Source organism: Varanus komodoensis, unplaced genomic scaffold (assembly GCF_004798865.1).
Source record: "Varanus komodoensis strain SLA01 unplaced genomic scaffold, ASM479886v1 scaffold10, whole genome shotgun sequence".
Classification (NCBI taxonomy): domain Eukaryota; kingdom Metazoa; phylum Chordata; class Lepidosauria; order Squamata; family Varanidae; genus Varanus; species Varanus komodoensis.
The window spans coordinates 34,375,827-34,403,015 of record NW_025335269.1 but is presented as its reverse complement, the minus strand read 5'-3'; the positions used below and the strand labels follow the sequence as shown (position 1 = coordinate 34,403,015).

Here is a 27,189-nt window from a genome sequence, read left to right as displayed (position 1 = left end):
GATAGGAATGAGATACTTACTTTTGTCCATTTGCTTTGCTTAAGGCTGTATACATTAAGTGGCCAGTGTGTACAAGGACCAGATGATTTAGAAGACAACCAATTTTATGTTGGATGTGGTAAAGAAAAATTTCAACCTTTGCCATACTGGCAGCATCCTAGAGTTCCAGAATATATTCGGCGGTAAGTGTAGTCTTCATGTTGTTTTCATTGATGTGGTGCTATGTTCCAAGAAGTCCTGAAAGTTGGGTTTATGCCTAAGCCAACCCCTGATCTTTCTTTGGGTTAAGATAAGAATGTGGATGATAATCTTGATGACTTGCAGCTTTTTAAAACAGAATTTAGTTCTGCTAAAGTGAATGAAACACACCAAGTTCCCTTCCTATTTCTTGCCTTTTGGTGCTGCCTTCCACTTTTTCCGTTCTTGAAAGAATCGAACAATGGGACTGAGCTGTTCTGGCTGCTGGCTTTCTTTCCAGAGCTTTTGGTTTGACAGGACAACGTAGGTTGCTGACTAAATTGAAAGCTCAGTGCAGCACAATTATCTCATGCCTTGGTATAGCCTGGCTAGGGCCGCTCTCCTGTTTGAGGTTTCAGCACCCTGAGATGAAGACTAGAACTGCCAGGCTCAAAGCAGTATGCAGGAGATTTCTTACTCATTCCATCTTAGCCAGGATCGTTGCGATGCACTTTGAAAGTGCACTCTCGATGTCTCTGATGTGTGTTCTCCTTTTGTATGATCCCCCTTCGTTTGCTCTGCTTGGGAGGGTATATCATTCCTCTCTTCAAATTTATACATCTTCAGAATCTTTGAAAGTCTGTTCACCTAACCAAACCGTCTTGAATTCTTTCAGTTATGCAGATCTTCTCCATTCGTGGTCCATCCTTAGTCCATTATTTGTTCCACTAATAATGTTACTTGTCATTTTTTGCATGAATATCCAGCTTAAGTTGATAGTTAGCAGATTAGTTTTTCTTACCACCATATAATAATATTTATCTTTTAGTGTTTGCTTTCTTGGTCTCTAGATCAGGTTTTGTTTCTGCTTACAAACATGCTCCGGTTAGGTTTGGGTGAGATAGATTCCCTCAGTGTTCATCTCCCAACCTAATTTTCCAAGGTTGTAGTTTTTTGTCATAGGTTCAATGTCACTTGATTTTACTGATGTGCTTTCGCAATGCCTTCCACTCCTCCTAGCTTAGGGGTTGGAGCTGAGGGCATCTCATTTTCAGGAAAGACTTGTCACAGTGCATACTTTAATGTATTTCCATTTGCTCTGATTTAGTTGAAGATGTCCATCCCTGAAGGTCACTGAGATCATTTTGTTAGGATATTTCTGCCTAGACTCTTATCACATTCCTTTTAATAAAATACATCAGGTGACTGGTGACTTGGAAACCTACCCACCCTTTCATTAATTACTATCTTGATATAGGTATTGATATAGATACATATCAATAATGGCTATTCATCCTCTCTTTTTGTCTGTTTATTAAAATAATGGTTACTGCTTTATATACTTAGGATTGTATCCAAGTGCCCAGCTTTTATGGGTACAACTTTAGATACATGAGCTCTGAACTTCTTAGCTTCCTGGATTGCACTGCATAGCTGTGCTACCTAAAGCTTGACAATTTTAAGCCCATAGATAAGAATGAATGGTTTTATAAAATAAAAGGTTTTATTTCAGCTACATCTAGAAATTGCCTTGAAATTATAATGATGAGGCAGGACAGGATCCATGAAGACAGCAGTCTAGTTTAAATAAATATAACAAGTTTTTGCTGATGAAAATATTCCCATAGAATGAATAACAGCAGATAGGTTTCAGGTAGAAAGTATTTCTGACATCACAGCCAATAGTGGTCCAAGAAGTAGCTAAACATTAGTCAGTTCTCATTAAATTCTCTCTTTAAAAGAAGAGTATTTAGTCATTAAAAATATATTCAAAATCATGCAAGACACATTTTCCTTACATCTTGAGAGCTTCTTGCTGTTTAAAATGTGGACAGAGGCAGGGGATGGTGGGGAATGTTTAAGTAGCTAATAGGGTAAATATCCAGTGAATGAGACATGTCAGTTGTAGCTCTGGGAAACTGGAAGGATAAGTTGTTACCTCATTATAAGGGTCATAACTTGTAAAGAGGAACCAAATTATCCAGCTTGTAGAAGTCATTGGATATCACCAAGTACTTTTTCAAGCAGAATGGAATGGTTGAATGTAGCAGTTGAAATAAAAATGTTACCTAGTTTGTGCACTTGGGATATGAAGTGAAATGAAATCGGAAGACTCATGCTAAGAGGCCATAGTCCTTCACTCAGTACGCCATTGGGAGAGCTGGTTGGGACTTCAGGCTCAACATGTTTTTGAACTCATTTGGGTCCATGAACCTTTAGAAACAAATCTTCCTAACTGGGCCACTCTTTCTTACTCACAGAGAACTGGATTACCCATTTCTAGGCTAGCGTAAAACATCTTACCAAATATATGACATTATCTGTGTGAGTCCGATTATTACTTGAAATATATCCATAGTTAGTGTGTAGGCTTGAGGAAAGGACATGCTAGAAGTAAAATTATAAATGGATTGGAAAGACACTAGTAACTTTTTACCTTGTGAGCCACCTTAACTAATGCCTAGGCAGAAAGCTGGGTTATGATTTTAAGAAGATAAGTAAGCATAAACAAATGTCTACATGTCTTAACTGCTCTTAGGGAACTACCCTATTCTGCCCATGTGATCACAACAGGGTTTTTGTGACTGTAAACATAACCCAGACCTGTTGTTTTTGGAATGAAGTGGGTATAAGAAGCATGCAGAAAGGAGCACCTCTAACCTGGCCCAATCCAGCAGCAAGTTTTGCACTTGTTTTGGAAGGTATGTTTAGAAGGTCAAAGCAGTGCAAACAGTGGGTGCTGTGAGCATCACAGAGCCAGCACAGGTGGAGCAGTGTAGTTAGGTATTATATAATATATTTTACAAATGATATGAAAACATGGTATTTATTAGTATCAGTTTACTATATGAATTCAGAATGCATTGGCTTTACAGTGGGATTTTCCTTAGAGTATCTTTACCATGGCAATCATTGTTTATATCCACTGGCATACTTCTGTGAGTTGAACTCGGATATAGCTGATTTTCCCTCCCTGCAGCCCTCCATACACCTGTAAAATATGCTTTGGAGTCCTCTGAATCAGTTCTTCAGGTAAGACAGAGGGTTTCAGGTGGGAGAAGGTCTTGTCACGCTAGCATGCCTTTGCTACCATTACATTAACCTACTTACTCATATAAATATTTAAGTAAATTCTTTCTTACATTTTAGGAATTTTTCTAACGTGCCTGGGCCTCCAGAAAAGCCTCCTGCAAAAAAGGTAAGAATTCTGAATTTGTATGCAATCTGATGACTTCAGATAATCTTTCTGGCATCCTGATAGATCTGAATGGTGCTGTCACAACTTTTTTGGCATTGTAGTTTCAATGGCTTTCTACTGCTGAACTGGAAAAATTAAATTAATTGAAGTTTCCTGATCCAAGCAGTCATTGGGTTGCAATCCTGGGTCCACTCCAAAGTTTGGGAATTGAAATGGAGCTCCGCATGAGCAATCCATGTTCTAGAAGCTGTGAATTTTGTGGCTCGGCCAGAAAAGGCATGCAACTAGTTGTAGCGCTAAAACAAAGTTTGTCTATGTGCTTATAGAAGTGGGAAGCATTCCAGCTCACGGGCCCACAAGGCAAACCATTTTACAACAGAAAGGGCTTTTTATTCCAGGTAGTGATATGAGAGGGGGCACTCCTTTTAAAAAAAGTTAAATAAACTCGATAGGCATCTCTACCAGCCATCTCTACAAAATATCCTGCACCCACAAAGTTTTCCTAAAGCAGTTGTTTGCGTCCTGATCATTGCCATTAACAGTTCAGGTAAAATAATGTTTTCCACGCAAGGTTCTTAATGCAAGTTTTCTTCAGGGGTGTGTATGTTTACTTGGAATCTCGTGCATTCTGCAGTCACTGCTGCTGGAAGATTCTTAGTGGTTGAGAAACAGTCCTCTGGAGAGCTTGTGTTGCTTGGCGTTTCTCTTGAAAATCCCAAACATCTGGAGAAGGGAAATTGTAGTGGTCTCATGGTCTCTGTGCATCACACACATGGGCTTTACACCCTCATGTAGTTCGGAAGATTTTCCCAGCTGAGCTAAACCTTTGGTGGGAACTCTGCCCCTTCTCCCTCTAGTATAAATAGGAAGGGCTCCTGCCATTTTCCCCAGTTCTTTTCCCACTGTTGTCTGAGTTCCTCGACTTCCTAGCTCTCTGTGTTCTAACTCAGCTTTCTAGAAATTTTCAAACCTTTAAAACTTACCGTACTACTCGAACATATTTCCTGTCAGTTCTCATTACCCTTTTTACCTGCTCCTTTTCCAACTTATCTTTTTTTTTTTTACCTCTCCCCGATGGCTGTCAAGGTGGCTTTCCAGAAATGTGTCCACTGTGGCACACAAGTTCTCTCCACAGATGGGCACTCGCTTTGCTCGTTTTGCCTCAGCAAAGACCACTGAGTCTTTACCTGGCAGTCCTGCAAAAATCAGGCTGGGCACCTGAAAACCGAAATGTGGAGCTGTGCAAATTATTATTATTGTTGTTGTTGTTGTTGTTGTTGTTGTTATTATTATTAGAACATTTCTATGCCACCCCTTGCCGAAGCCTCGGGGCGGCTTACAAACACAATAAAATACAAAAATAACAATATAAAATTAAAATTAACAATATAAAATAAATAAAAATATAAAATATAAAATAATTTAATATAATTAGAGTGGTCTCTCTGTTCTCCATGTACCTTGAAATATATGACATACAGTGCATTTCCCCTTCTGTGTTTCCCTGCAAAACCTCTGTAGAAACAATATGAGATATGAACTACAAATGAATTTATTTCAAAAGTTTGATCCCAGCTTTTTGCCTCCTTGTAATGGATAATTTGCAAATATGAAGGAATACAACAATTATTTTAAAAATACCTTCAGATGTTTTTATATTGTCGTGCTAACCAGTTTTCTCTATTGTTAGCTTTGGGCCATTTCTCGTCTGAGTGAATCCTTTAGTTCTGGAAATTACCTGAATTCAGAAAGGTCTATAATGAGAAGAAATAAAATGTGAGAAGAAAAACATTTTATGTGCACATTTTCTTGTGCCTATTTCCCATATCTGATCTTCCCATACTAACGTACCACTATCCTATTTGCTCAAGTTAAAAAGAATCAGTTTTCCTTGCAAACATTTGTCTAACTTTATCCTATTCTGACTGAGTTTGTAGGAAAAGCTGTATAGCCTTTAAAAGATGCTGCACTTTAGCATATAGCCTATTATGACTTATTTCTGACTTAGCATTTAAGTGCTGTGTGAGAAAATTGACCCCAAACTCAGAGGAATTGTTCAGCTTACTCTAACTCTTAATGTAAATCCTTATATGAGTCCATTATCAAGATCTTCTGTGGCTACGGAATTTTCCTTATTCATAGTTTTTGACATTGTAGTTCAGCCCTTGCTTTACTATGGTGCTGTGCTGTAAGAAGGCTCCCACAAGAATGTACAAGCAGCACTATTGCATTTTCTTCTTTAGCTCCCAGTCCTAGGGATACAAGGCATCAAACAAATAACACAATTCTATGCAATAATATTTACGAATGCAAGTTTCCATAAATATGCATATATTTCATAATGAGAAAAATGGAAATAATTTAGGTGAATATGTGTTATCTGTAGCAGCTTATCAGGCTGTGTATTAATTCCAAAGGACTAGTTGTGAAAGTATCAGTGATTCTTACCAGTTCTTCCAGTCACCCATAAATGGTACAAAAGGACTATTTGCAGTTTTTATTTGTTTGAATGCAAACAAGTACATTTATATTCTTTCCTGACGTTGAGTCATGTCATGGGAAAAAAATTCCAAAGCAATTAACTTTTTGACATTTATATAAAATAAAAACGGGCTGTGATTTACATACTGGTTTTGCTGACTGTTTGTTCCCTCCAAGTTGAGATGAAATATGTGTACCATCGCTTAGACCTCAGCAAACCCCAAGCCTATTTGACAGCCAGATTCCATGCAGCATAGAGGCACTGGGTCTGTCAAAGGTGCAACCAGGAATGCAGTGGTAGTGATAGTTGCATGAAATGGTATTATTGGGAGTACTTGCTTGTCTGCCTGATTCATATGGGGGAGAGATGATGATAGCATAGGTAGCACAAGATCAGGTTGCTTTTTGGATTGACGCTTGGCTTGTTCATCTGCGTCTTTCATGTTTGGTGTAAGTTCTAGAGCCATAATACTTCAGTGGAAGAGTCATAGAACAGTAGTGAAAAAAACTAGAAATTATTTATTTACATGCCATTCCTATATTGTAAAATTTCTATAATTCAGTGAAAGTAATGATATATGCTTGGATTATTTGTTTCTTGCATACATACATTTTAGCTGACTAAATGTTACATACTGGACATGAACAGATTACTGTGTGTGTATCTGTGTGTGTGTTTAAAAAAATCCCTCATTTGTAGTAAGTTCTAAAGAGAAGCTGTGTCACAGATGAAAAGATAAGGTTAAAGAGAGGCTTTTATTTCAGTAGGTTGGGAGAAGGGGAGTAGATCATAGGAACTTACTAATAAAACACAGCCGTTTAATGCATTAAGCCAGATACATAAAGTTCAGAGAAGAATGGATGCTTCAGAGCTGACATTTCAGATTAGTAATTCCAGGGACAAGGCAGTATCTCGCAATAAATGTGAAACATTCCCTGTCATCAGTCAAGATCATAAAGAGGCTACATCAGAGTTCAAACGATAGCCAGTCTTCCATTTTAATAAATGTTCTGATTACAAGTGTATCCTGTGATGAAGAACGTAGGCTCCCACTTGAATGATGAGATTTACTTGGGAAAACAGCCAAATGGCTTTTGCGTGTGCCTTCAGTTTTGTTATGCCTACAGATGGATTGACTTCAGAATAAGCTGCTACTGCACTTCATGCAGATTTGCTGAGCTGTTCAACCAGTTTGCATTTGATAAGCCCTTGCTTGATGACTGGGAAGACAAATACTGTGATTTTTGGAGTTGAAAAGCTCCCCAGCACCACCATGTCTTTCTACTTCTATTATGGTCGGCTAGTTTTTGGTAGAGTTCCTCGTCTTTTCTGGCCAGGAAAGGTCTGCTGCCTTGAAAAAGAAGCAGAATATAACAACATTCAAGTAGCACTAGGTTTGCTGCTGCATTAAGACCCATCTTAGCCTTCACCTCCTCTGGCCTTTTAATCTCCTCATGGATCTCTTCTAGTTTAGCCAAAGCAGGTTACATTTGGGCTGCCATTGCACAGACACAACCTTGACACACCAAAGTGAAGTGAGGGGAAAACCAGTAACCTGGTGCAGCACACCTTGTAGCGGATCAGGCCAGGCATACTAGGCCAGGACCCTGGCTGTGTGTCAGGAAAAAACGGTATGGAAAAAACCACATCCTTTCCCCCTTCTCCACCCCTCAGAGGAGTAGGCTAACAAAAAGTAAGAATTTGGAACCTGGACCTCAACCAAGCTGTTGAGGCCATAAAAGTGGCAAATATTCTCTCCATAGCCAAGGATGAAAATATCCACTTGGCTTCTGTCCAGTGGATCAAAGTTAGTTTTGACCACTATTTAGCAATGACCAACTTGGATGGGTATTCCCAGCAGAGAATACTACAGGTGGAAAGAAATGTCTCCAAAAAACTATAGAGACACCATTCTTTCCTACACAGTTAGTCCAGAGCTGGAGACAGATAACATAGAACATACATACATCCCCCGTTTCCACATTAGAAACCTAGAGGGTAGTCCTGCTATAGAAATCCCTTCCATGCAAAGGGCCTATGCAAAACCCATTCTTTTCATTAGGGACATGGCTGCACCTCACCTGGCAGGGGAAAACTAAAGAAGTGTCCAGACGGGCAGAAGAATCTGTGGGCGTAATAAGTTTGTACTCTTCCTCAGTTCCCATTTCAGGAATAAAAGGGATAAGATTCCTCTCTTACTCTGAATCAGAACTAGATCAGATGGGTTCAGTGAAAATCTAAGGCAGCCCTGGCCAATGTTCCATTCACAGACAAACACCTTGGTGATTACCTAGATACAATTAGGTAAAAGGACAAAGGAAATGAAATGGCTTTCTGCAATTCTGTAAAAAAGGGGAATAATGGACATCAATGAACAGGTAAAACTCTTTCGTTCCTCTAAGCCACTTACACTAACAAGAAGCCAAAGTATTTCAAAACTAGGTGGTAGCATCAAGAGAGATTTCTCTCTCTACTGGCCCATCATTCTGCAGTACCAGCTGCTGGTACTCCCCATCTTGAGTGGTCCTGACAACAGTCTTTTGGGTTCCCATCCTGACACTGAAAGCTTCATATGAGGAGCTTCAGAGATTCTACAGTTTATAGGGTATCGGCATGGAGGGACAACACATTTCTCAATGTGCAAACTTGAGGTGTAGAACCGAAGTTGCTATTTTTAAAAACAGTGTTTCTGATTGTGGTAACATGTGGGAACCAGCAACTAAAATAACTTATTGCATTTTCCACTTGGGCACGGTCATTCTCCATCTGGACCCAAAATTAATTCTCAAGATCAAATTAGTTTTTCATAGATGATAAGCATTTTTATTTCTCTCCTTCTGACCTTGCCCTTCCACATCTCTGAGAAGGAAATGTCATGCCCTAGTTGCATGCAGGTGCACAAGTTCTGCACTGACAGATACAAACCTCCATCGGCAGAGCTCCCGGTTCATAGCTTTCAAGAAATAGAATCCAGGAAAGAGGGTCTTCACAGCCCCCTTAGCTGGGTAGCTTGGGAATGTATAATGCTTGCTTACTCAGTATCTGTTATCCTGACTCTGGAGGATGTTTGAACTTACTCCATCTGAGGGACTTCTATTGTAGCTGCATTTTGGGAACATAGAAACATAGTAACAGAGCGAGTCAGAAGGGGTCTCCCGGGCTATCTAGTCTGACCTCCGGCACCAGCCGGCTCCGCTCACGACATGCCCACCATGTGGACGTCCAGCCTATCCTTGAACACCCGCACCGATGGGGCCTCAACCACCTCCCGTGGAAGCCCATTCCACACCCTCGGGGTCCTGACTGTCAGGAAATGCTTCCTGGCATCCAACCTTGGCTCCCTGAGCTTGGCTCCATTGGAGCGTGTCCTGCCTTCCTCTGCAGGGCAGAACAGGTCTCTGCCCACCTCCGTGTGACACCCCCTCACATACCTGTATGTCGCCAAGATATCCCCTCTGAGTATCCTCTTCTCCAGGCTGAAGAGACCCAGTTCCCTCAGTCTCGCCTCATACGGCATCCCCTGCAAACCTTGTGGCCCTACGCTGCACTGACTCCAACCTGGCTATATCCTTTCTGTAATGAGGGGCCCAAAACTGAACACAATACTCCAGTTGCGGGCGCACCAGAGTCATATAGAGTGGTAGTAATACCACTCTTGATCTAGAAGCCACACTTCTGGCTATGCAACCAAGGGTGGCTTTCGCCCTCTTGACCACCGCATCACACTGCTGACTCATGTTTAGCCTGCAGTCAACCAGTACCCCGAGGTCCCTTTCACAAGTGCTGCTCTCCAGCCACAGGAACAGGCTGTTCCTGATCAGATCTCTAAAGTAGCCACATCGTCATTGTCCATGTCATTCCTAAACATTATGAAATTGATACATTTGCATCCTCAGACTTGTCTTCCATTGGAAAAGTTCTCCAGAGGAATGTTGCAAGCATAATGGTTCAGATTCTCATAGGGTTCACTGTACCTGTTCTTGCTTTGGCACTCTGCTTTTTGACAACCTGAAACTGGCTGCCCTTCTCACAAAGGAAGAATGGAAAATTCTGGACTGGCAGCCATGCCTACCCTCAAGATGGCCAGAGTTGTGGCAGCTGTAACACTATACAGAGATCAGGGTGATCCTAGTTTACAGTCAAAACCTGATCAGAATTTGTCTGAGATTTTATAGCGCCCAGTTCAGTAGTTTAGCCTGGGGCTCAAGAATTTGTCTGTGTCTCTCTATTTCTTCAATGGTAGGAAGCATGGAGGCTGGTTTAGGCCTAATTGATCTTTGGAATGCCAGAATAAACATGAACTTACCCTCAATTTTCTCAAAGAAGCTAGCAGAAGGGGAGTGAGTCTCTTGCATCTAGCTGCTAGTGGTCAATCTTGAGTGCCATACCTACAATGATAGCTAACATCTGCTCCATGGAACACCTGCTTCGTAGGTGTCATACAGGTTGCTATGCCAATTCCTGTAGTCAGAAAAGAATCACCCTCTTTGGCATAGGCTTTATTTATGGGTGAAGATCCCCCAGCAGTTAAATCATTAGGTGTATCAACATGGCCTCACCTTTGTTTTAAAGCCAGTGCCCAAGCTGGGAGACTGTTTGGAACATCATCTTTAATGTCCATCTTTTATTATCCATTGTATGCTGCCTGTAACACTTCAGGTTTGAGATTTCCTTCCGTCTTAGCTTCAAGAAACACGTCTCACTGGGGATTTTGAGTTGTGTAATCTGAACTGCATGTTTGATCAAGAACCTGCCATAGAAGGTGTTGTCATATTTTTACATAGACCTTGCATTCTTATTTGCTATGGATTCATATCTTTAATTTTGAAAGCTCAGAGTGTCTGCTGCTTGGACTGATTGTGACTCTTGGATTTGTCTATGCATTGGCAAAGTGGAAGCTGTTGTCAAGTTGTCTGTGTAGATGAGTTTACACTGGATTTACTCTTGAACCTAGCTTTTGATTCTTGAATTTGATAGGCAAGTGACCCACATAACATGGAGGTACTAATGAACATTTCAAGCTTGGACTAAAAGTGTGGATTTGCTTAGGTCTTTTTCTTGAATTTGTCTTTGCTTAGGATGGTTTATTCCAGAATCATTCAAGCCTGCAGCCTTATATTCAGGCCCATAGAGAATACCAAGTTAAAAACCAAGTTGTATGGATTTCTGACACAAATACTATCTTTAGCCTATTCTTTGAATTACATATTGGGACAACCCCTAATTGCTGTATGATTTCTATATTGCCATATGATTTCTGTATTGCCATATGATTTCTGGAGAGGATTGCAGCTATTAAGCTTCTCCCATGAGTGCTAAGGAGCTCATCTGTGAAACCTTTACATCTGTGAAGTTTTTATTGGTGGCAATAAAAGTTCACACTGTTTCTGGCATTTTGTATTGTTTTGCCCGGATTTGCCTGGGCCAAAAGATGGGCACAGGACAGCAGTGTCTATCTTTTCAGTTGTGAGAGGCTTTTAAGCTTAGTACTTAGAACTATTCTTGGATAAATCATTATTCTCTTCCAAATCAGTAAAGTGATTTACCTTGTTCCTTTGTAGGGTGTTTGGCTCTTTTTATGTTTCCAAAATGTTTTTAGTTGATTTTTGGTAGTTTATCAAACTGTTCTTTAGCAACACTTTCTTGTGCGTGTGGAATCTGTGCCTAGGATTTCAGTCCCTTCTCTTCCAGAGGACAAATGAAAGTAAGTCGCCAGCCTGAAATAGAATCTCTGTAGCACTGTTTAGGGCTAACAAGGAGAGGGACGGCACCCTTTTTCTTTTAAGATGGTAAGCGGTAGCTAGCACAACCCTTCTCTGGTGATAATGGAGAAATTATCAGCCGCAGAATGAGCCCTTTTGAAGTATTGTGCAGAGATGCAGGTCCAGCTGAAGGTGTTGGTGGGAACAGGCTGAAACAACCTTTTCCTCCTTTCTGAGCCATGAATTCCCAGCAGGCTGTAGAGCTCTGCTATTTGCTTGCTATCCCAAGCAATGAACCATAGTGAAGTGGTCAACAACGTCAAGTCAGCATTGGCCTAGGACAGGGGTCGGCAGCCTTAAACATGCAAAGAGCCATTTGGACCTGTTTTCCACAGAAAAGAAAACACCAGGAGCCACAAAACCCTTTTGACATCTAAAATGAAGATAACACTGCATATATCGTTTTTTACCTTTATGCCATGTATAAAAAAACTATAGTGTGTTGCAGCTCTATCCAGATATTTTTAAGCAAAGGCTGTTTGTTGATTCTGGAAATGTCTTGCAACATTTGACTTTTTGTTGTTTGCCAATTTCTTACCACATATTAAGCATACTGGTAAACCAGTCTCGTCAGCAGTGAAAGCAAATGAATCTGCCCACGTACCATTAAACGTTCTGTTTTCTTCTGAAACTTTTCTTTTCTTGGATTTATCCATGGTTGGCCTAGCAGGGGTCGAAAAGCTCAATAAATCACGTGCCGGTGGGTATCGCACTTTGGCGGTTGTATCGCATATTTTGAGTGACAGGGAGCCGCAGCAGAGGAATGAAAGAGCCACATGCGGCTCCGGAGCCGTGGGTTGCTGACCCCTGGCCTAGGACAACTAAGGAAAACAAAGCACCAAGATTTCAATCGGGTAGCTCTGCTTAAAGTAGTTTTTTTTCTGTATCAAACTGTATTACTTTATGATTCATTAACAATAATGTTGTGTAAGCAGTTGTTTGCTCCAGTTTAACGACATTGACCAGCTATTTGGATGTTATTTGTGTTTCCTTGTGTTAGCCTCCCATCATTGAACTGTCTAAACGAAGCATTTACCCTCCTATAGAATCATCAAAACGAGAAGGAAGCATTTGCCCTCCGGTCGAGCAATCAAAACGAGGTGCAGGAGATAGGGCTTCCGTTTATTATGCAAAGCCCGAGAAGGCAAGTCGTGAAACGGCTCCTACACCATTGTCATCTGCTGATGGTAACACAAAATACTGTATCTGGTGCCTAAGACTGCATAGTTAGATATTCAGATTTATTGTTTTTTCTATACTCAGCTGTTCTGTCTTTGATTTGGAAGTGTACATCTAAACCTAAATATCTGTACTCTATAACTTGTGCATTAGTGCAACAAAAACTGTATTTTTTATTAATGAATGGACATGGCTCCATACAGGTCAAATAGTCCTTACTTTGATGTATTAAAGCCTTCAAGCAAATTTACACAGCTATCGGAACTAGATACATTGTTCCTGACTTGTGTGAATGAAGCCATGCCTGGTGCTACCCCTAAAATATCCTGAGGGAGGGATGTATGTATTATTTCTCCCTGAAGGGGAAGCTGCCGCTCAGCAGGAAGAAGAGGACATGCCCTGTATCTTCACCCCTCAGCCTGCTAACCTCTCTTGGCCTCAAAGTGTATGGATTGCAAAACTATTTGCTGGTTAGTATAGTCTGTTTGAAGTGACTGAGGATGTTTCTGTAGGCTTTAACCACATGGACAAATTTAAATTAATTAAAATGAATTCATGATTTTTAAAACAAAATAACCCTGTGTGTATGTATATCCCTAAGGTCTTAGTATGCATGCTAAATTTCAAATGTCTAGGTTTCATAATCTTGATGACATGAAGCTGATAGATGGGCAGACATTCTTTTTTATTATAGATTGGGAAGCACTTGCATACCAGTGGCATTTATTTTATTAAACATGTCTCTTATTTTCTTATTAATAGCCAAGATCTAAAGTTCTGTGGCTCTATGGTGCTTGTAGACTTTTTTCTGCTCCTCTCTGTTCTAATCAAATTCTTTTTAAAATCCCTTCCATTTTTTAGAGGGTTAGTTATAGGAATATAACTAAACTTCTAAACTTGTATACGCTTGGGATACCCCTTAAATGAGCCCCAGGTACCTTTATCATAATGTAAAATGCTTACATTGCTGTGTAAGTTTTACATCTAAATCAGAGGCTGAATTTTCAGTAATTATGACTGAGCAGCCTGTTGCTCCCATTGGCTTATTAGGACAGCAGATAATGTTGCATTGAATTGTACTGGCCTTTGCTCACAAGCAATATGTTATGTTAAATGCTGTATTACATGCTGTGTTGTGACTCATTAAGATTTATTAGTTTATATTGTACAGAATACAAAAAGGTTCGTTCTTGGACTGTTTATAATCTTATTCCCATGCTAAACCCCCCTTGGAATTGCTGGCAACTGTTTTTATGATTCTAGACTGCAGTTGACTAGCTAATCGTTGTAGAATGACAGAAGAGGAGGTTGTTCCAACCATAAGCAACAGCACTAGCACGGCTATTAATACATGAAGAAGTAGAACTTTTCAGGAAATTACAGAAAAAGTGGAAATTAAATAGAATTGGAAATGTAGATAATTTTATCTATAGTGTAAATATCTGGATTGAAGCTGAGGTGGTAGAGAGCTGGTGCCAAGAGTTAAGGAGAAGAATAGACTGGATTGAGGGGTTTTTTTTGCCAGAGCTCCTGTACATTCAAAAATGGTGCAAAAAGCAAAACTTCAATAGGTAAAGTTTTCCTGGCAAACTACATCTGCCAGGAAAAGTTTCATTGACTTACTTCTTACTTCAGATGTTTAGGGAAGAGGATCCCTGTCAGAAAACAAGAACACAACACAATACAAACATCTGATGCAGTTGTACGATTGCAGTGACAGAGTTTCCCTCTGGCATTAATCCTTTACAATCATAGTGGTTTCACATCTCTTCTCTAGTCAATGCCAGTAACAGCATAACATCACCAGTTCTTTTGCCATCTGAGTCAACCTATCCTTTACCTTGTTCAGTTTTATGCAATATAGTATTAGTCTGATACACACTTGGCAATTGACAAACTGACCTGCTCTGCTCTTGTGCCTTTATAGCAGCCTGATGTGTAGAAATCAGGAGGTGCTAAAAGGTATAAATAATACCAGAATTACATTTTCCCTTTATGCATGAATGCTAGATATTTAATAACTTGCAGTGTCTCTGTTATTTATCAGTTGACCCTTGCAACTTTCTGTACTATTTCAGTTCTTGTTTATTATTATTGAAGTTCCTTAATGCAAAAATGTAACCTTTCAAAATTATGAAATGTATTAGATGTCTATTTGAGGGGCTTCTTCTTTTATACAGAAAATTGTCTGCAAAAAAGAATTGCTTTTTGGCTAAGCCTAGGTGTGATTAGAATTTATTTATACTGGCTTTTCACAGTGTGGGATTAAGTAGTTGCTAACTTCAGTAATTCTACTAATTTTCAGAGCATAATGTCTATAGAGCTCAAAAATCCCCAGAAGAAATTGAAGGAGCTCAAGAGGTAAAAGAAGACAAAGATGTGCAAGTGGAAATGCCTTTTGATCAGGTAGATCCAAATAAGATTTCATTTTCCTGAAGGAATTGATTGGAATGACACTCTCATCTTCCAGTTCTTGTAGGAATAGGGGATGCAGGGTGCAGTTCAGGCAACATTTAGTGCATTATATTCTCATGGATAAGGAACCAGGCTGTTCTGTAGAAGAGCAAAGAGCAGTTATGCATACACATGGGAGATGATAGCACTTTCCACTTCTGGCTGCATCCCTTCTGCTCTGTTGAATCCTGCAGGTCCCCCAGCCTTCATAGATGGCCTTTTGGGGCTGAATAATGTGGGAGAAGGAGGGACTCCATTGGAGGTGGGGAGAGAAAATAGGCAGGATTTCAGCAGTTGTAATTTGGATTTCAGCAACTGTTGATTTCAGTGGAATGTTAAACATGTCGACAAATCTTTCCTATTATAAGAAATGCCCAAATTTGGCTAGGGTGTCTGGCTAGGTCAACCTTCCCTAATCTGTTTCTTTCTAGGTATTTGGATAACAACACCTATCACCCCTGTCCATAGGCCATGCTGGTTGTGGCTGATGGGTGTTTCAGGGCAAAATATCTGGAGGTACCATGTAGCGGAAGACTAGGTTTTTGGGTGTGTTTATGTTCCACCAAGCTAGACATTTGTAGACTTTTCAGATCTGAGATCCACCTTTAATCCCAACCTAAAATATCAGAGACAGTTTTTATTTTTTGAATGTATGTGTCACTCTTTCCTTATCTTTCTCTGTTTTTTTTCTTTTTTCCTTTGAAGAGCAAAAGGTACAGTGCTGTAACAATAATTCAGTTTTCTTAAATAACCCTGTGAATGACAATTGTGTGTATGGTAGGGATAGTGATTTCATAAAAAAAGAATAATCTTGCCACCACTGTTCTGTTACAGCCCAGGATTAAATAAGTGTACCATGTAAATGCACCCTCTCGCTATCTCTGCAACTCCCGCTTCTGTTTATATTTACACATATATTTATGTTTGTTTATAAATAAATAAATATTGTGGTAGCACAGGTGCAACTCAGCTTCTAACAGGTCTCAGCCCATTTGTTGAAGATCAGTGTTGAACTACATATTACGTCACAACTACTTTTATTTTGTATTCATTTTTATAAATCTATCAAGATTAAAGTGGAGAATGTCAGTCTTGTGCTTCATGTATTCAGTAGTAGTAGTGATTAGTGTATCTGAGATAAAAACGAGGAGAAAATCAAATTGCTATTTGGTTTGTCTTCGATATATGTTCTATTCCTTGTTCCTTGATTACATGGGATTTAACTTCCTGTAGGGGTAAGGATGGGGAAGCTTACAGGAATTTGAGCTATGAGAGAACTAAACTTAGACACAGATAAGGTCTTTGCATGTTAAAAGCCCAGTATTCTTTCAGTGGAATGTACTTCTAAAAATTTTTCATTAATGAGAAATACTTTCTGAAATTAAGCTTTTAGAAAATGCATTGCTTCATTCTCTGGCTTGTTACCTTATTATTCATTACATTCCTATAGCTTCAAGTTGTCTTCTGTAATATAGTACAGTTTTTCCTGATTTTCTGAAAGGAAAATGCTGAGCTAAATTGAGGCTTTGTGCTTTGCAGACATTTTTTCCCCTGAGGAATGTACCTACTCTTTTCTGTAATTTTGAGGAGGGAGCTTTTCTCTAGATTAGCTTTGCTTTCACCCAGTGACAATGTTACATAGCCATATTTGATTGGCTCTGTGACCTTGTCATTGTTCCTAGGAAGAGGGGATATTTATTAAAAGAAAAGTCATCAGGATTGCAAACAGCAACAAATCATTGCAAAAATCACAAGCCTGGGGGCGGAAGATGGTGGTTGAGGAATCATTTCCACATCCAAAATGCCCCCTTTTCCACCTAAAATGTTTATCCCAAAACATTCAGTACAGATCCATATAAAAACTATTTCAAGTATATATACAAAGTATATACATGTGCTTTCTGATCCTTCTTCGAAACTTAGGATAGCCTTGCAAGCTTTGGTTCTGAAAGCTGTCACGTTTCAGTCACTTCACTGGGGCTTTTGAAGTCAGAGTCTTTTGATGACTGTGCTGCTTTTATTAGCTTGTTTATCTGCCAGTATAATTATAAAAAAAGAAGACGAGGATAATTTAATTTCTTTGAGGGCTTTCTTTTCAATTAACATGGAAGATAATGGGCTATGGACTTAGATTACAAGATATAAATGATAATATGTGTGGGCAGAAAAGGCCTTGTTGAACCTTCAGAAACAGAATACCATTGATGTGAAATGGAGATTTGAGTCTCTAAAAATGGAGCTACTGACCTTGGAAAGAACTTGAGCAGTTGCATAGGCATTTCTCATTCCCTGTAGCAAAGGGGAAGGTATCTCGATTCTGCCTCAAGCCTCCTGAGCAGAAGCATAGCTAATAGGAAACATGGCTTGTTTGTGACTTGTTTACTAGGATACTTCCAGATGGACTGCTTGCAGTGCAGCTAATCAAAAGACTGTGCAGGTATTCTTTATTTCCCTCCCTTAACAGATGTTGGGCAGTCAGAAACAATGACAAAAATGTTGGGAAAACATGGGATGTGCCTGCCTGCCCCCAGGAAAAGGCTGTGAACAAGCAAGGTTGATTACATAGGAGAAGCCTTGTCTAAAACTGCTCTTTGCTTGATTTGAAGAGGAATATGAATTTACATTTCATTTAGAAGTAACCGTAGCACATTGGTTATAATTTATGTTTGACTACAAGAAAAACACTCATGCCAGTTGTGTTTTGGTGTAAGCTTAAGTAGGAGCAACTGAATCCATCTTTATGCATAAGTAAATCCCACTGTATTCAGTGGAGCCGATTCTCAGAAAGGGCGCATGCACCCTTCAAATAGCATCTGTAGTCTTAGATAGGAAACTCAAGCCAGTATAGTCCCTCCCCATTGCATTCTCCTCGTACATTCTCCTTATCTTGTTCTTTGCTTCTCTGGTTGTTGCAAATATGTGTGCATAATATAGCTTATTTTGAGCATTCATATGAAGTACTCTTATAAGCAATTGGAAGTTACTGAAAGGAGGACCTAGTTTCCACAACCAGTGGATAAGGAGGAAAACCTGTGTCTGGATTGCAGTACTTCAAGAATGTTTTGGAGAGGAGGGTCTCACGCTTGGAGGGAACGTTCCCCTGTTCCCCCACATACACATATTCCTAGACATAGGAAAACTAGCATTTGCAAGGAACAGATTAGGCTAGGGTCATTCTCCTTAACATATGGTTTTCTCTGTGCAGGAAATATTTTCCAATAATGAACTGTTCAGTTATTTCAACCCAAGACACTGTGAAGTGAAACAGTTCAGATACCAATTTCAACCTCATTTGCACTTTGTGAGAACTGAGCCTTTGGTTCACTAGCTCAAAGTGACTTTTAGGCTTCCTGTTTGGCACAACTATGGTTTGTTTTCAAAAAAGAGGTGATTGATTTTTCTGATTTGTACAAACATATCTATATTTGCTTTATTTCCTTTTGTTCATGAAATTCTTAATTGGGATTTATCTCATCCAAGGCTCCAGCTGAGATTGTTGAAGAAGAGGACATTTATTCAAATGTAGGGAGCATTAAAAAACAGGTTAGTTTTGTTTTGGATTTTACAATACTGAGGAACAATATTTGATATTTAAAATGGAAGCTCAATCCTGAAGTCTTACCTGCAGTGGGTTAAAACAGAAAAACAAATTAATTTTAATAACCAAAGCCATTCATGGTGTGGCATTTGAAATGGTTATGTTCTTGATTATCACTGACAATTAAAAAATCTATTACAAACCTTTCACTACTTCACTCCAGCTCAAGAGACAACATTGGTTTGGACTGACTAGAAAAGTACTTCATTAAAGCTTCATACTTGTGCTATTATAGACATAGGGTCTAGAGCAGGGGTCCTCAAACTTTTTCTAAAGGGGGCCAGTTGACAGGTACCAGCAGTGGGTGCGGGCTGCCAAGGCGGTGTCGGGGCAGGGGCTGGTGAGGGGGCAGGGCATGCATGGTGAGGTGGAGACGGGGGCGCGGGGCAAGGCGCCGGCTTGCTTGTGAGGAGATCGAGTCCAAAACAACCTCACAAGCAGGCCCCTGCCAGGCACGCGCATGGCGAAGCACCAGCTTGCTTGCAAGATCATTTTCTCTGATTGAGTCCAGAACAATCTCCCCACAAGCAGGCTGCCGCTGGGCACGCACGGTGAGGCGCTGGCTTGCTCATGAGATCATTTTCTCCGAGCTAGTCCAAAACAACAACCTCTCAAGCAAACTGTGTGCCCGTGCGTGTGCCCGGTGAGTGCAAAACCTGTGGGGCAGGCCGGTTAAATGGGCGTGGCGGGCCGGATCTGGCCCATGGGCCTTAGATTGAAGACCTATGGTCTAGAGCAGGGGTCCTCAAACTTTTTCAACAGGGGGCCAATTGAAAGGTGCCGGCGATGGGCACGGGCTGCCAGGGCAGGGGGCGGGGGGCATGGGCCGGGGGCGGCACGCACATACGGCGAGGCAGGGGCAAGCACGTGCAGAGATCGTTTTCTCCGAGCAAGTCCAAAACATTCTGCTTGTGAGCAAGCTGCCACACGGTGAGGCGCCATGCTTGCGAGCAAGGAGCTCCTTTTCTTCAAGTGAGTCCAAAACTATCTCCACACGAGAAAGCTGCTGCTTTGTCATGCACGTGTGTGGCGAGTCCAGCCTCTATGGCGGGCTGGATACGGCCTGTGGGCTGTACTTTGAGGGCCCATGGTCTAGAGTTAGTCATACTCAGGGCAGACCCCTTGAAATCAGTGCGACTTAAAACTGGTTATGTATAAATTTAAGGGCAGTGAGTAGCTCTTGTCACTACACTTACTGCTGCACATATAGGAGCTTGTAACTCTACATCAGACATGCCGATTCATGAGAATTTAGGGAAATATGCCGTTTCTGACATTCCCTTAGGGTGGCATGTAGTTATCTTCAGTCGTGTCCCATTTTACTCTCTCCATTTCTTGGATTCATAAGAACACAGTACTGCTGGCCCTGAAGCCAACCCCATAATATCAGGACAGTCAGCTCACAAAGCTGTTGAAAAGAAAAAGATTGTGGTGCTATAAAGGAGCAGCAACTCTTGTGCCCCATTCTTAACTTGCTCATGTATCTGCTCAAAGGACTTGGGCGCAGATGGTTAATTCATAGCAAAAAAACCCCACTTGATTTGAATGTGTGATTTGCAACATGAGTCTGACACAACAGCAATGCTAAAACATAGAGCCCCTTATGGATCTGGACTTCACTTCTAACAGTAAGCAGCCAGATGCCTCTGAGAATCTCTAAACAGGACGTGAAGGTACGCGCAACAGTCTTTTTCTGTAGTCAGCAACTGGTGTTTAGAGATTTAAGAAGCTATCCAGTGGCTTGTTGGCATTGTCTGAAGAGTCATAGGATTTTTCAGATGCCAACTATGAGGTTCAAGACTGTGGTCCAACCTGGGAATCAAAGTTCCAACCCCACTCCTTAACTCTTCACAGCCTACACAGAAAGAACCAGGAAAGTCACCTCAAAGAAAAGTAGGAAGAGGTGGAGATAGGGCAGAGACAGGAGGAAACTGGAGCAGACAGAATAAGAGATATTGTTACTACAATGTAACATTAATAAAAATATAATTAAAATAACATAATAAACAAGATAGCATCACAATAAAATAATTAAATAAAACATGCATTAATATAATTTTAAAAAGTACACTGATATAAATAGTCCAGATGGTGCTAAAGTAAGTTGAGAAAGTGTTGCCACGTGCCTGAAACAACTCTCCAGTGGCACAATGTTCCATAATTGGGGTGCCAGCACACAAAATTTACTTAAACTAGCTTGTTCATAAAGGAGAATCTGTACTAAAATCAAAATATGAGACAATTTTGTGTATGCATACACAGGATCAAACTTTGTACGTCTTAATAATGGATTTAGATAATAAAATCCTAAGCAACTATTGTTTGTGCATTTTCATGTAGGCTGAGGAAGAAGAAACAGAAGAAGAGATTGAGACACCTGAGGAGAAACCAGTTGGTATTAAACACCCAGATTTTTTCAGTGCATAAAACCTGTGAAACAGCAGATGTGTTGAATAGGGGAAATTAGTGTCTCTTTCTTTCTTTATGGGGGTTAGGAAGGATCTGCAGGTAGGCTAAAAATAGACTTTAGTTCTTACACTTCCCTCTTTTCTCTGTATATTTTGTGTAGTTTGTCATTGTTGGATGAGACAATAGCGTGTCATTGTTGGATGAGACAATAGCGTTAAGAGGAAGTCCTTATTGTTCCTACAGAACTGTCAAAGTTGTGCAATCATGCCTTCAAAATTTGCTTTGCAGCAATGATGACTATATTCTGATTTTTAAATAGTCACAGGATGTATTCTCTACAGTATGTCAGTAGTTCTGGCAAAAACAATAAAGACTACCTGGATTTCTGTATCTGAAGAATTGGACTTTCTTCCTGTTGAGACTGTTGCCAAGGGATACTAAACAATTGTGTACATTTTGTATGGCAGAGGCATGTTACATTATTTCCCATTTATCAAGCAGGTTAACTTCCTCTGCAGTGTCTAGAAACGAGTCTCTTAAAGGCAGCAACCATTGGCTTGGATCCTGAGGTGCTATTCATGGAAGGTACTCTGATCCAGAAGAAGCTGTCACTGACAGATGGTGGTGGGAAAGGCAATTTGTGCTGATTTTGCAATCTTCAGGGCCATCTGCCCCACTGTCATCCAGATGACTCCCCAGACCCCTGGAACAGATTTTCAAGGGGCTGCGGTAGGAAGGAAGATGGTTGAAAATCATTGTTAAGGGAAACATTGCTCAAACAGAGTTTCACTCATCAGAACTTAGAATCCAAGGCTGAAATTGAACGTCACATTAGTGGACATCTACCCACATGACAGAACTTCTTGCCTTTGTAAATCTCCTTTATGTCTTTCAGATTGGGAGGAGTGCATGGGGAGGGGGGAAAAACTGTTCCAACAGTGATTCTTTCTTCAGTTGGTGGACAGTCTGGGTTGGATACATCCCCAAGCCTTTCTCCCTCTCCTTTTCTTTCTCTTCAGTTTTGGGAAGCAATGCTAGTTAATACTAAGAGACCAGGAGGAAAGGAAATAATGGTCCATATAGTTGAAACTAAATAACTATAGAACTTTATTTAGTTCTATAGAGTTAAACATTCTGGATGTAATGGCTGTGTCCAGCAGCAATTCTCAGGTTAATAAATGCCTGAATTGTCATGATTTGCACTGCATGCAAGCCATACCCAAGTCTCTTCCAGGAGCATCCTATAAATATGACAATTATAGGTTGTTTTTGCAACATATGAACCCAAGCAATTTGGGTTGCTTGTGAATTAAACAATCCCTTGTTAATATAAGAATCATGAGTTGCCTTGAGTTGTTCAACTGAGAAACAAGCCCAGGTACCTAGGCTGCATTCATAGGTCGCTCTTTGCAAGCAGAAGTGTCTTGCAATAGCAAGTATCTTTGCAGATCATGGGTTAATAAATGTTGTATTCTATGCTGTGTGAGCAAAGAGGATTTTGTGACTTCATTCCTTATACGTTTTTTTTAATTAAAAAAAAAAAGTGTTTCTGAATGGTAGGTAATAGCCAAGAGGAAGAGTTGGCCATGCTTTAACATTTATTTCTAATGGACTAATTTTTAAAATTCTATACTGTAGTTTATCCACAAAAGTTGGTTCCAGGTGGAATGCAAAGATACCCTCCACAGCAGAAGCTCCAGGGGCCATGAGGAACTCACCAAAACATGCCTCAACTGGGAAGACCTTCTGCTGGTTTAAAAGCCTTTGGATCTAATCTATTGCATATTTGAAAGCTGATATAGGAAATGATGTTACCACAGCCTAGTTGCCAGTCTTCCTATGTGAGAACTTAACAACTGATTTTCCTAAACTTCTCTCTCGCTCTCTCTCTCGCTCTCTCTTCTTGTGGTTGTTATTAATAAATAAAATTTCTGTTCTGCCTGATAGTTGGAGCTCTGCAGGCAGTTTACAGCACATCAGCATAGAATATAAAAATAAAAACATTAAAAGCAGTTTTAAAAGTTTATCATACAAAATCTAAAACCAAATTAAAGCACATATAAAAAGTATAATAGCATATATGAATTGAGCAAACAAAGCCCAAAGCAACTAATTAAATGCTTTGTGATAGAGGACAGTCTTAGCCTGGTACTGAAGTTTACTAAAGTTGGTGCCAGTGGGGAGGTCATTACATGACTAGGGGGCTGCCACTGAAAAGGCCCTTGTTGCCACCACCTGAACAGTTAGAGGCAGGCATCAGAGCTTGGTTATAGTGCCTTGTAGCTTGTGGTCAGGAGAGGCGCTCTGTCAGATAGTGTCGTTCCAAGCCATGTAGCTGTTCTGCCATTAAATGTATTAATGAACCCAGAGTTCATGAATCATGGTAACACTGTGGTTGCTCTGAATAGAGCAGTGTTTTGCCTATATTTTGGCAAATGTAAGAATTTCTCTACTACAAGTGGCATGTGGCTATGTGATTTGTATGGATAGTGGCATCCAGTAGATTGGGCTAACCTTGTGGGTGGCTCCCTTCAGCAAACAGAGATTTCCTCTAGTAACCTGTGATTATCAGACCAAAATCTTATGCTTACACAGGCTGACTAATAGCAGCCTGTGTAAGCATAAGTGGGCAATTAATAGTTATACTATAGCAAATCTGAGATACACTGGACTAAATTTTACAATTTAAAAAAATATGAATCCTTGGTTGAAATGTTATTGAAGATCACTGGTGAAAAACAACCTTTTTTTATTTGGTAAGAAGTAAAGCATGTTGGGTGCTTGTTTGGGAAATAGTTAAAAAGGATTAGCTACTGATATTGGATTGAACAAGCTGTGGGATTTAAATATTTGCAAAGATCAATAGGAATAATGTATTACTATTGATTACTTTAGCAGTCTACTACTAGCAGAGAAGTTCTCTTTAATTAATAATGTCAAAACTGTCAATAAAGTGCATATTGTTTGATGAAGTATTTTCTCTCCCACTGAAATTCTGTGACTTACAAAAAAATAAAATCTGCATTGATTTTCTAATTTGTATTCATATGCATTGCCCATAAAACATCTTTAAGCTAGTATCTTTGCTTATTTTCTTGATACTGTTATGGCTATAGTTAAGTCTCTTAAAACTTCCCTTGTAGATGAAATTGCTACAGAACAGACTAAGCATGAGCTAATGTGTTGAATAGAATCTGCAGTGCTCCTGTTTGTGAACTGTAGCTGCATACCTTGCACATAGGGAGATTGTAGCACAATACATGTCTACTCAGAAGTAAGCCTTATGCAGTGGAGGGAGGTTGTGCTGCAGTGAGTGTTGAGGACAAGAAAGAAGTTCCTCTTGTTTGTTGTCTGACGGTGGGAGAGACAGGAAGCAAAAGCAAGTAATTTTATATTAAAAAGACTTTCCATTGTCAGTGCACACTAACAATAGAGAGTGAGCCCATCTCCAGTTGAGACCAGCTGCCACAGTCAGTATACACAGCGAATTTATATATTTAGCATTTTGCAGTGCTTAGTAACAAACACCATAGCAGGAGACATTCAGTTACTTTTGTACATCATTATCACGGACTAGTGTCTTTTGAGGACAGCTGGTGTTGAAACATCTGCCTCCAGATTACCTATAGAAATTCTGACCTTTTTGACAGAGGTTTATTTTATATTTTCTTTTGTGGCTCTCTGAGAGAACCCTAAATTACTGACCCTTGTTGTTCAGTCATCAGGAAAAAATTGTATTCTTCAGTCCCTGACCCTAGAAGATCCTAGGGCCACTGGATCAGCAATGTCTTATCGGGCAAACCACACCCATAGTATATATACAAAACTGCCAGCACACCATGTTGCTGCTCTGGGCCACCTGCTAGGGATGGGGCGCTTGTCTGTTTCATCCGGAGTTTTGAGAAAAGGATCGCAGTCCATTTGCCTTGGGTGTGTGAATTGACTGCTTCTGGAAGCTTGTTCTTGAATCTGGCATGATGAATCCAGATGGTGGATTGTGTGTTTCTGCTTAGGTTGGCGTCAAAGTGTTGTTTCTTTCATTCTTACAATTTTACAGCAAAGTTTCAGGTTTTTCTGCAATTAGCTCCTCGGACTTGTACATCTTGTCTAGCTCCTCTTTTTCTTGAAGAATTGGTTGCAAGCCTTTTGGACGACTGGTCTTCTTCAAGATAGTCTGCAGGTCTTACGGGTTTCTTTAAATCAGTGACAACTCTCTCTTGATAAGTGTGTACAGGCCTAAACATAGGAGCTTCTGGGTTGAAGTTGCCAGAGAATTAGGAAGGTTATCTTTCGCTGAGCTCTCAATGCCCCTTCCTTTACACTGAGTCCAATATTTTGCTCTGGGATTGGCCTTTATGCATGGATCCAGCATCCAGATTCATCCTTTTGCCTTCACAATGATTCTAGTCACTACAGTCGTTTGGAATGGTCCTTATATGGGTATAAGGATTTTCTTCTTTTGTAGACCTCAGGACTGGAAAGGCAGCACAACACTTTATTTTCTGTCAAAGCAACATTTGAACTTGGACTCAGGAATTTATTCAAGTGGAATCAGGATTTTCTGCAGGGGAGAGGTTACTAGTACATCAACCTGCTCTCTGACCATATTTTCTATGGGTTAAGAGGTTCCGTAGAATGTAACTTAACCGCTTCCAGCTTTTCCTCCACTGTAGTCCTTGGCATTGGATAGACCTTTAGACGGGAACTTGGGATAGACCTTTTGGCTAAGGATGAAGGAATTCCTTCCTCTGTTTTTACATACGCACACACAGAGTCTTTCAGTTGAAATGGATTGCATAGCTCATCTCAGGGACTGCACCTTAAACCTGTGTATGAAAGGCCTTCTCAGAGTGGGCAGTAATAGAATATTACTTAACCTGCCAACCGAATATTCTGAAGAAGCACATTAGCTGAGGAAGAAAATGTTGAAAAGAAGTGAGAAGATAGAAAGTATCTGGCCATTTTAACTTTGTCCTTGAACAAGTCTCTTTAGCCCAGTCTTAAAGGTTCTGTTTCCATTCCAGCCAGTGCAAGGTGGTAAAGACAATGGAATGTTTTGCTGCTATTTATTTTGTCTAAAGAAAAACGTGCAGTTCTGGTTGAATTTATGGACAGAGGTCGAACAACAGCATCTTGTTTACAGTGATGCCAACGCACCTGCTTGCATATAACTCATCTTGAAAGCATGCAAACTTTATTTCAAAAAACACTTGGAATTTGGTGAAATCAAATTCTATGTTTTGTCTTACATATATGCCTTCATTCTAGGCCTCTAATTTGGTACACACAGCAATAGTGTTACGATATTATAAGATAATTTGGTGCTAGTCAATCAAGTTTCACACTTTGGATCATCTCATAATAAGGATTTCAGCACAATCAGGTACCCAAAAGACACCCCTCAGTTACCAGGATGTTTTTCTACATCTTTACCCAAGTGAACCACACATTTAATCACAGCTACATACACTGATAATTGTAAGGCAATCAATAATGCATTTGTACAAAGACTATTCTAAATCTGAACTTCACATTAAGCAACAGATCTTCTCAAAGTTTTCATTTAGTTCTGGCATTGCAAGAATGAGTTTGAACTCACATGATTTTAAACACAGATTTTAACCCCCCCCCCTTTTTTTTTGCCCTGCCTCAAACACCAAATGAGAAAGGTAAGAAAAAGTTTTCTTGGCCTTTCTTGGTAGCTGATACAAATATGTTGCTAGTTTTTATGCTTTGGAAGGTTTGTTTTTCTTAAAACATTCCCCAGCCTCTTACCAAGAATGCTAAAAAAGTATTCTGTTTTTAAAATGATCATCTCTCTACACACACGTTCTCCATGAGGCAATACCAGCTTTGAACTCTGTACATCCTCCTTTTTTCAAGAACCCTGTTGCATCCAACACCTTCTCCATTACTGTTTTGCACAAAC

General features: G+C 40.1%; 1 protein-coding gene across 1 annotated transcript in view; it reads left to right on the top strand.

The window, feature by feature from the left end:
- The window catches only part of DCDC2C (doublecortin domain containing 2C), a 53,385-nt gene that overhangs the window by 9,556 nt on the left and 16,640 nt on the right, over positions 1-27,189 (top strand). Inside the window, exons 5-9 of the mRNA XM_044419156.1 lie at positions 45-182; positions 3,328-3,376; positions 12,667-12,764; positions 15,121-15,205; positions 21,192-21,246. Of these exons, the coding sequence (XP_044275091.1) occupies positions 45-182; positions 3,328-3,376; positions 12,667-12,764; positions 15,121-15,205; positions 21,192-21,246 (425 nt within the window). The remainder of the gene's footprint in view (positions 1-44; positions 183-3,327; positions 3,377-12,666; positions 12,765-15,120; positions 15,206-21,191; positions 21,247-27,189) is intronic.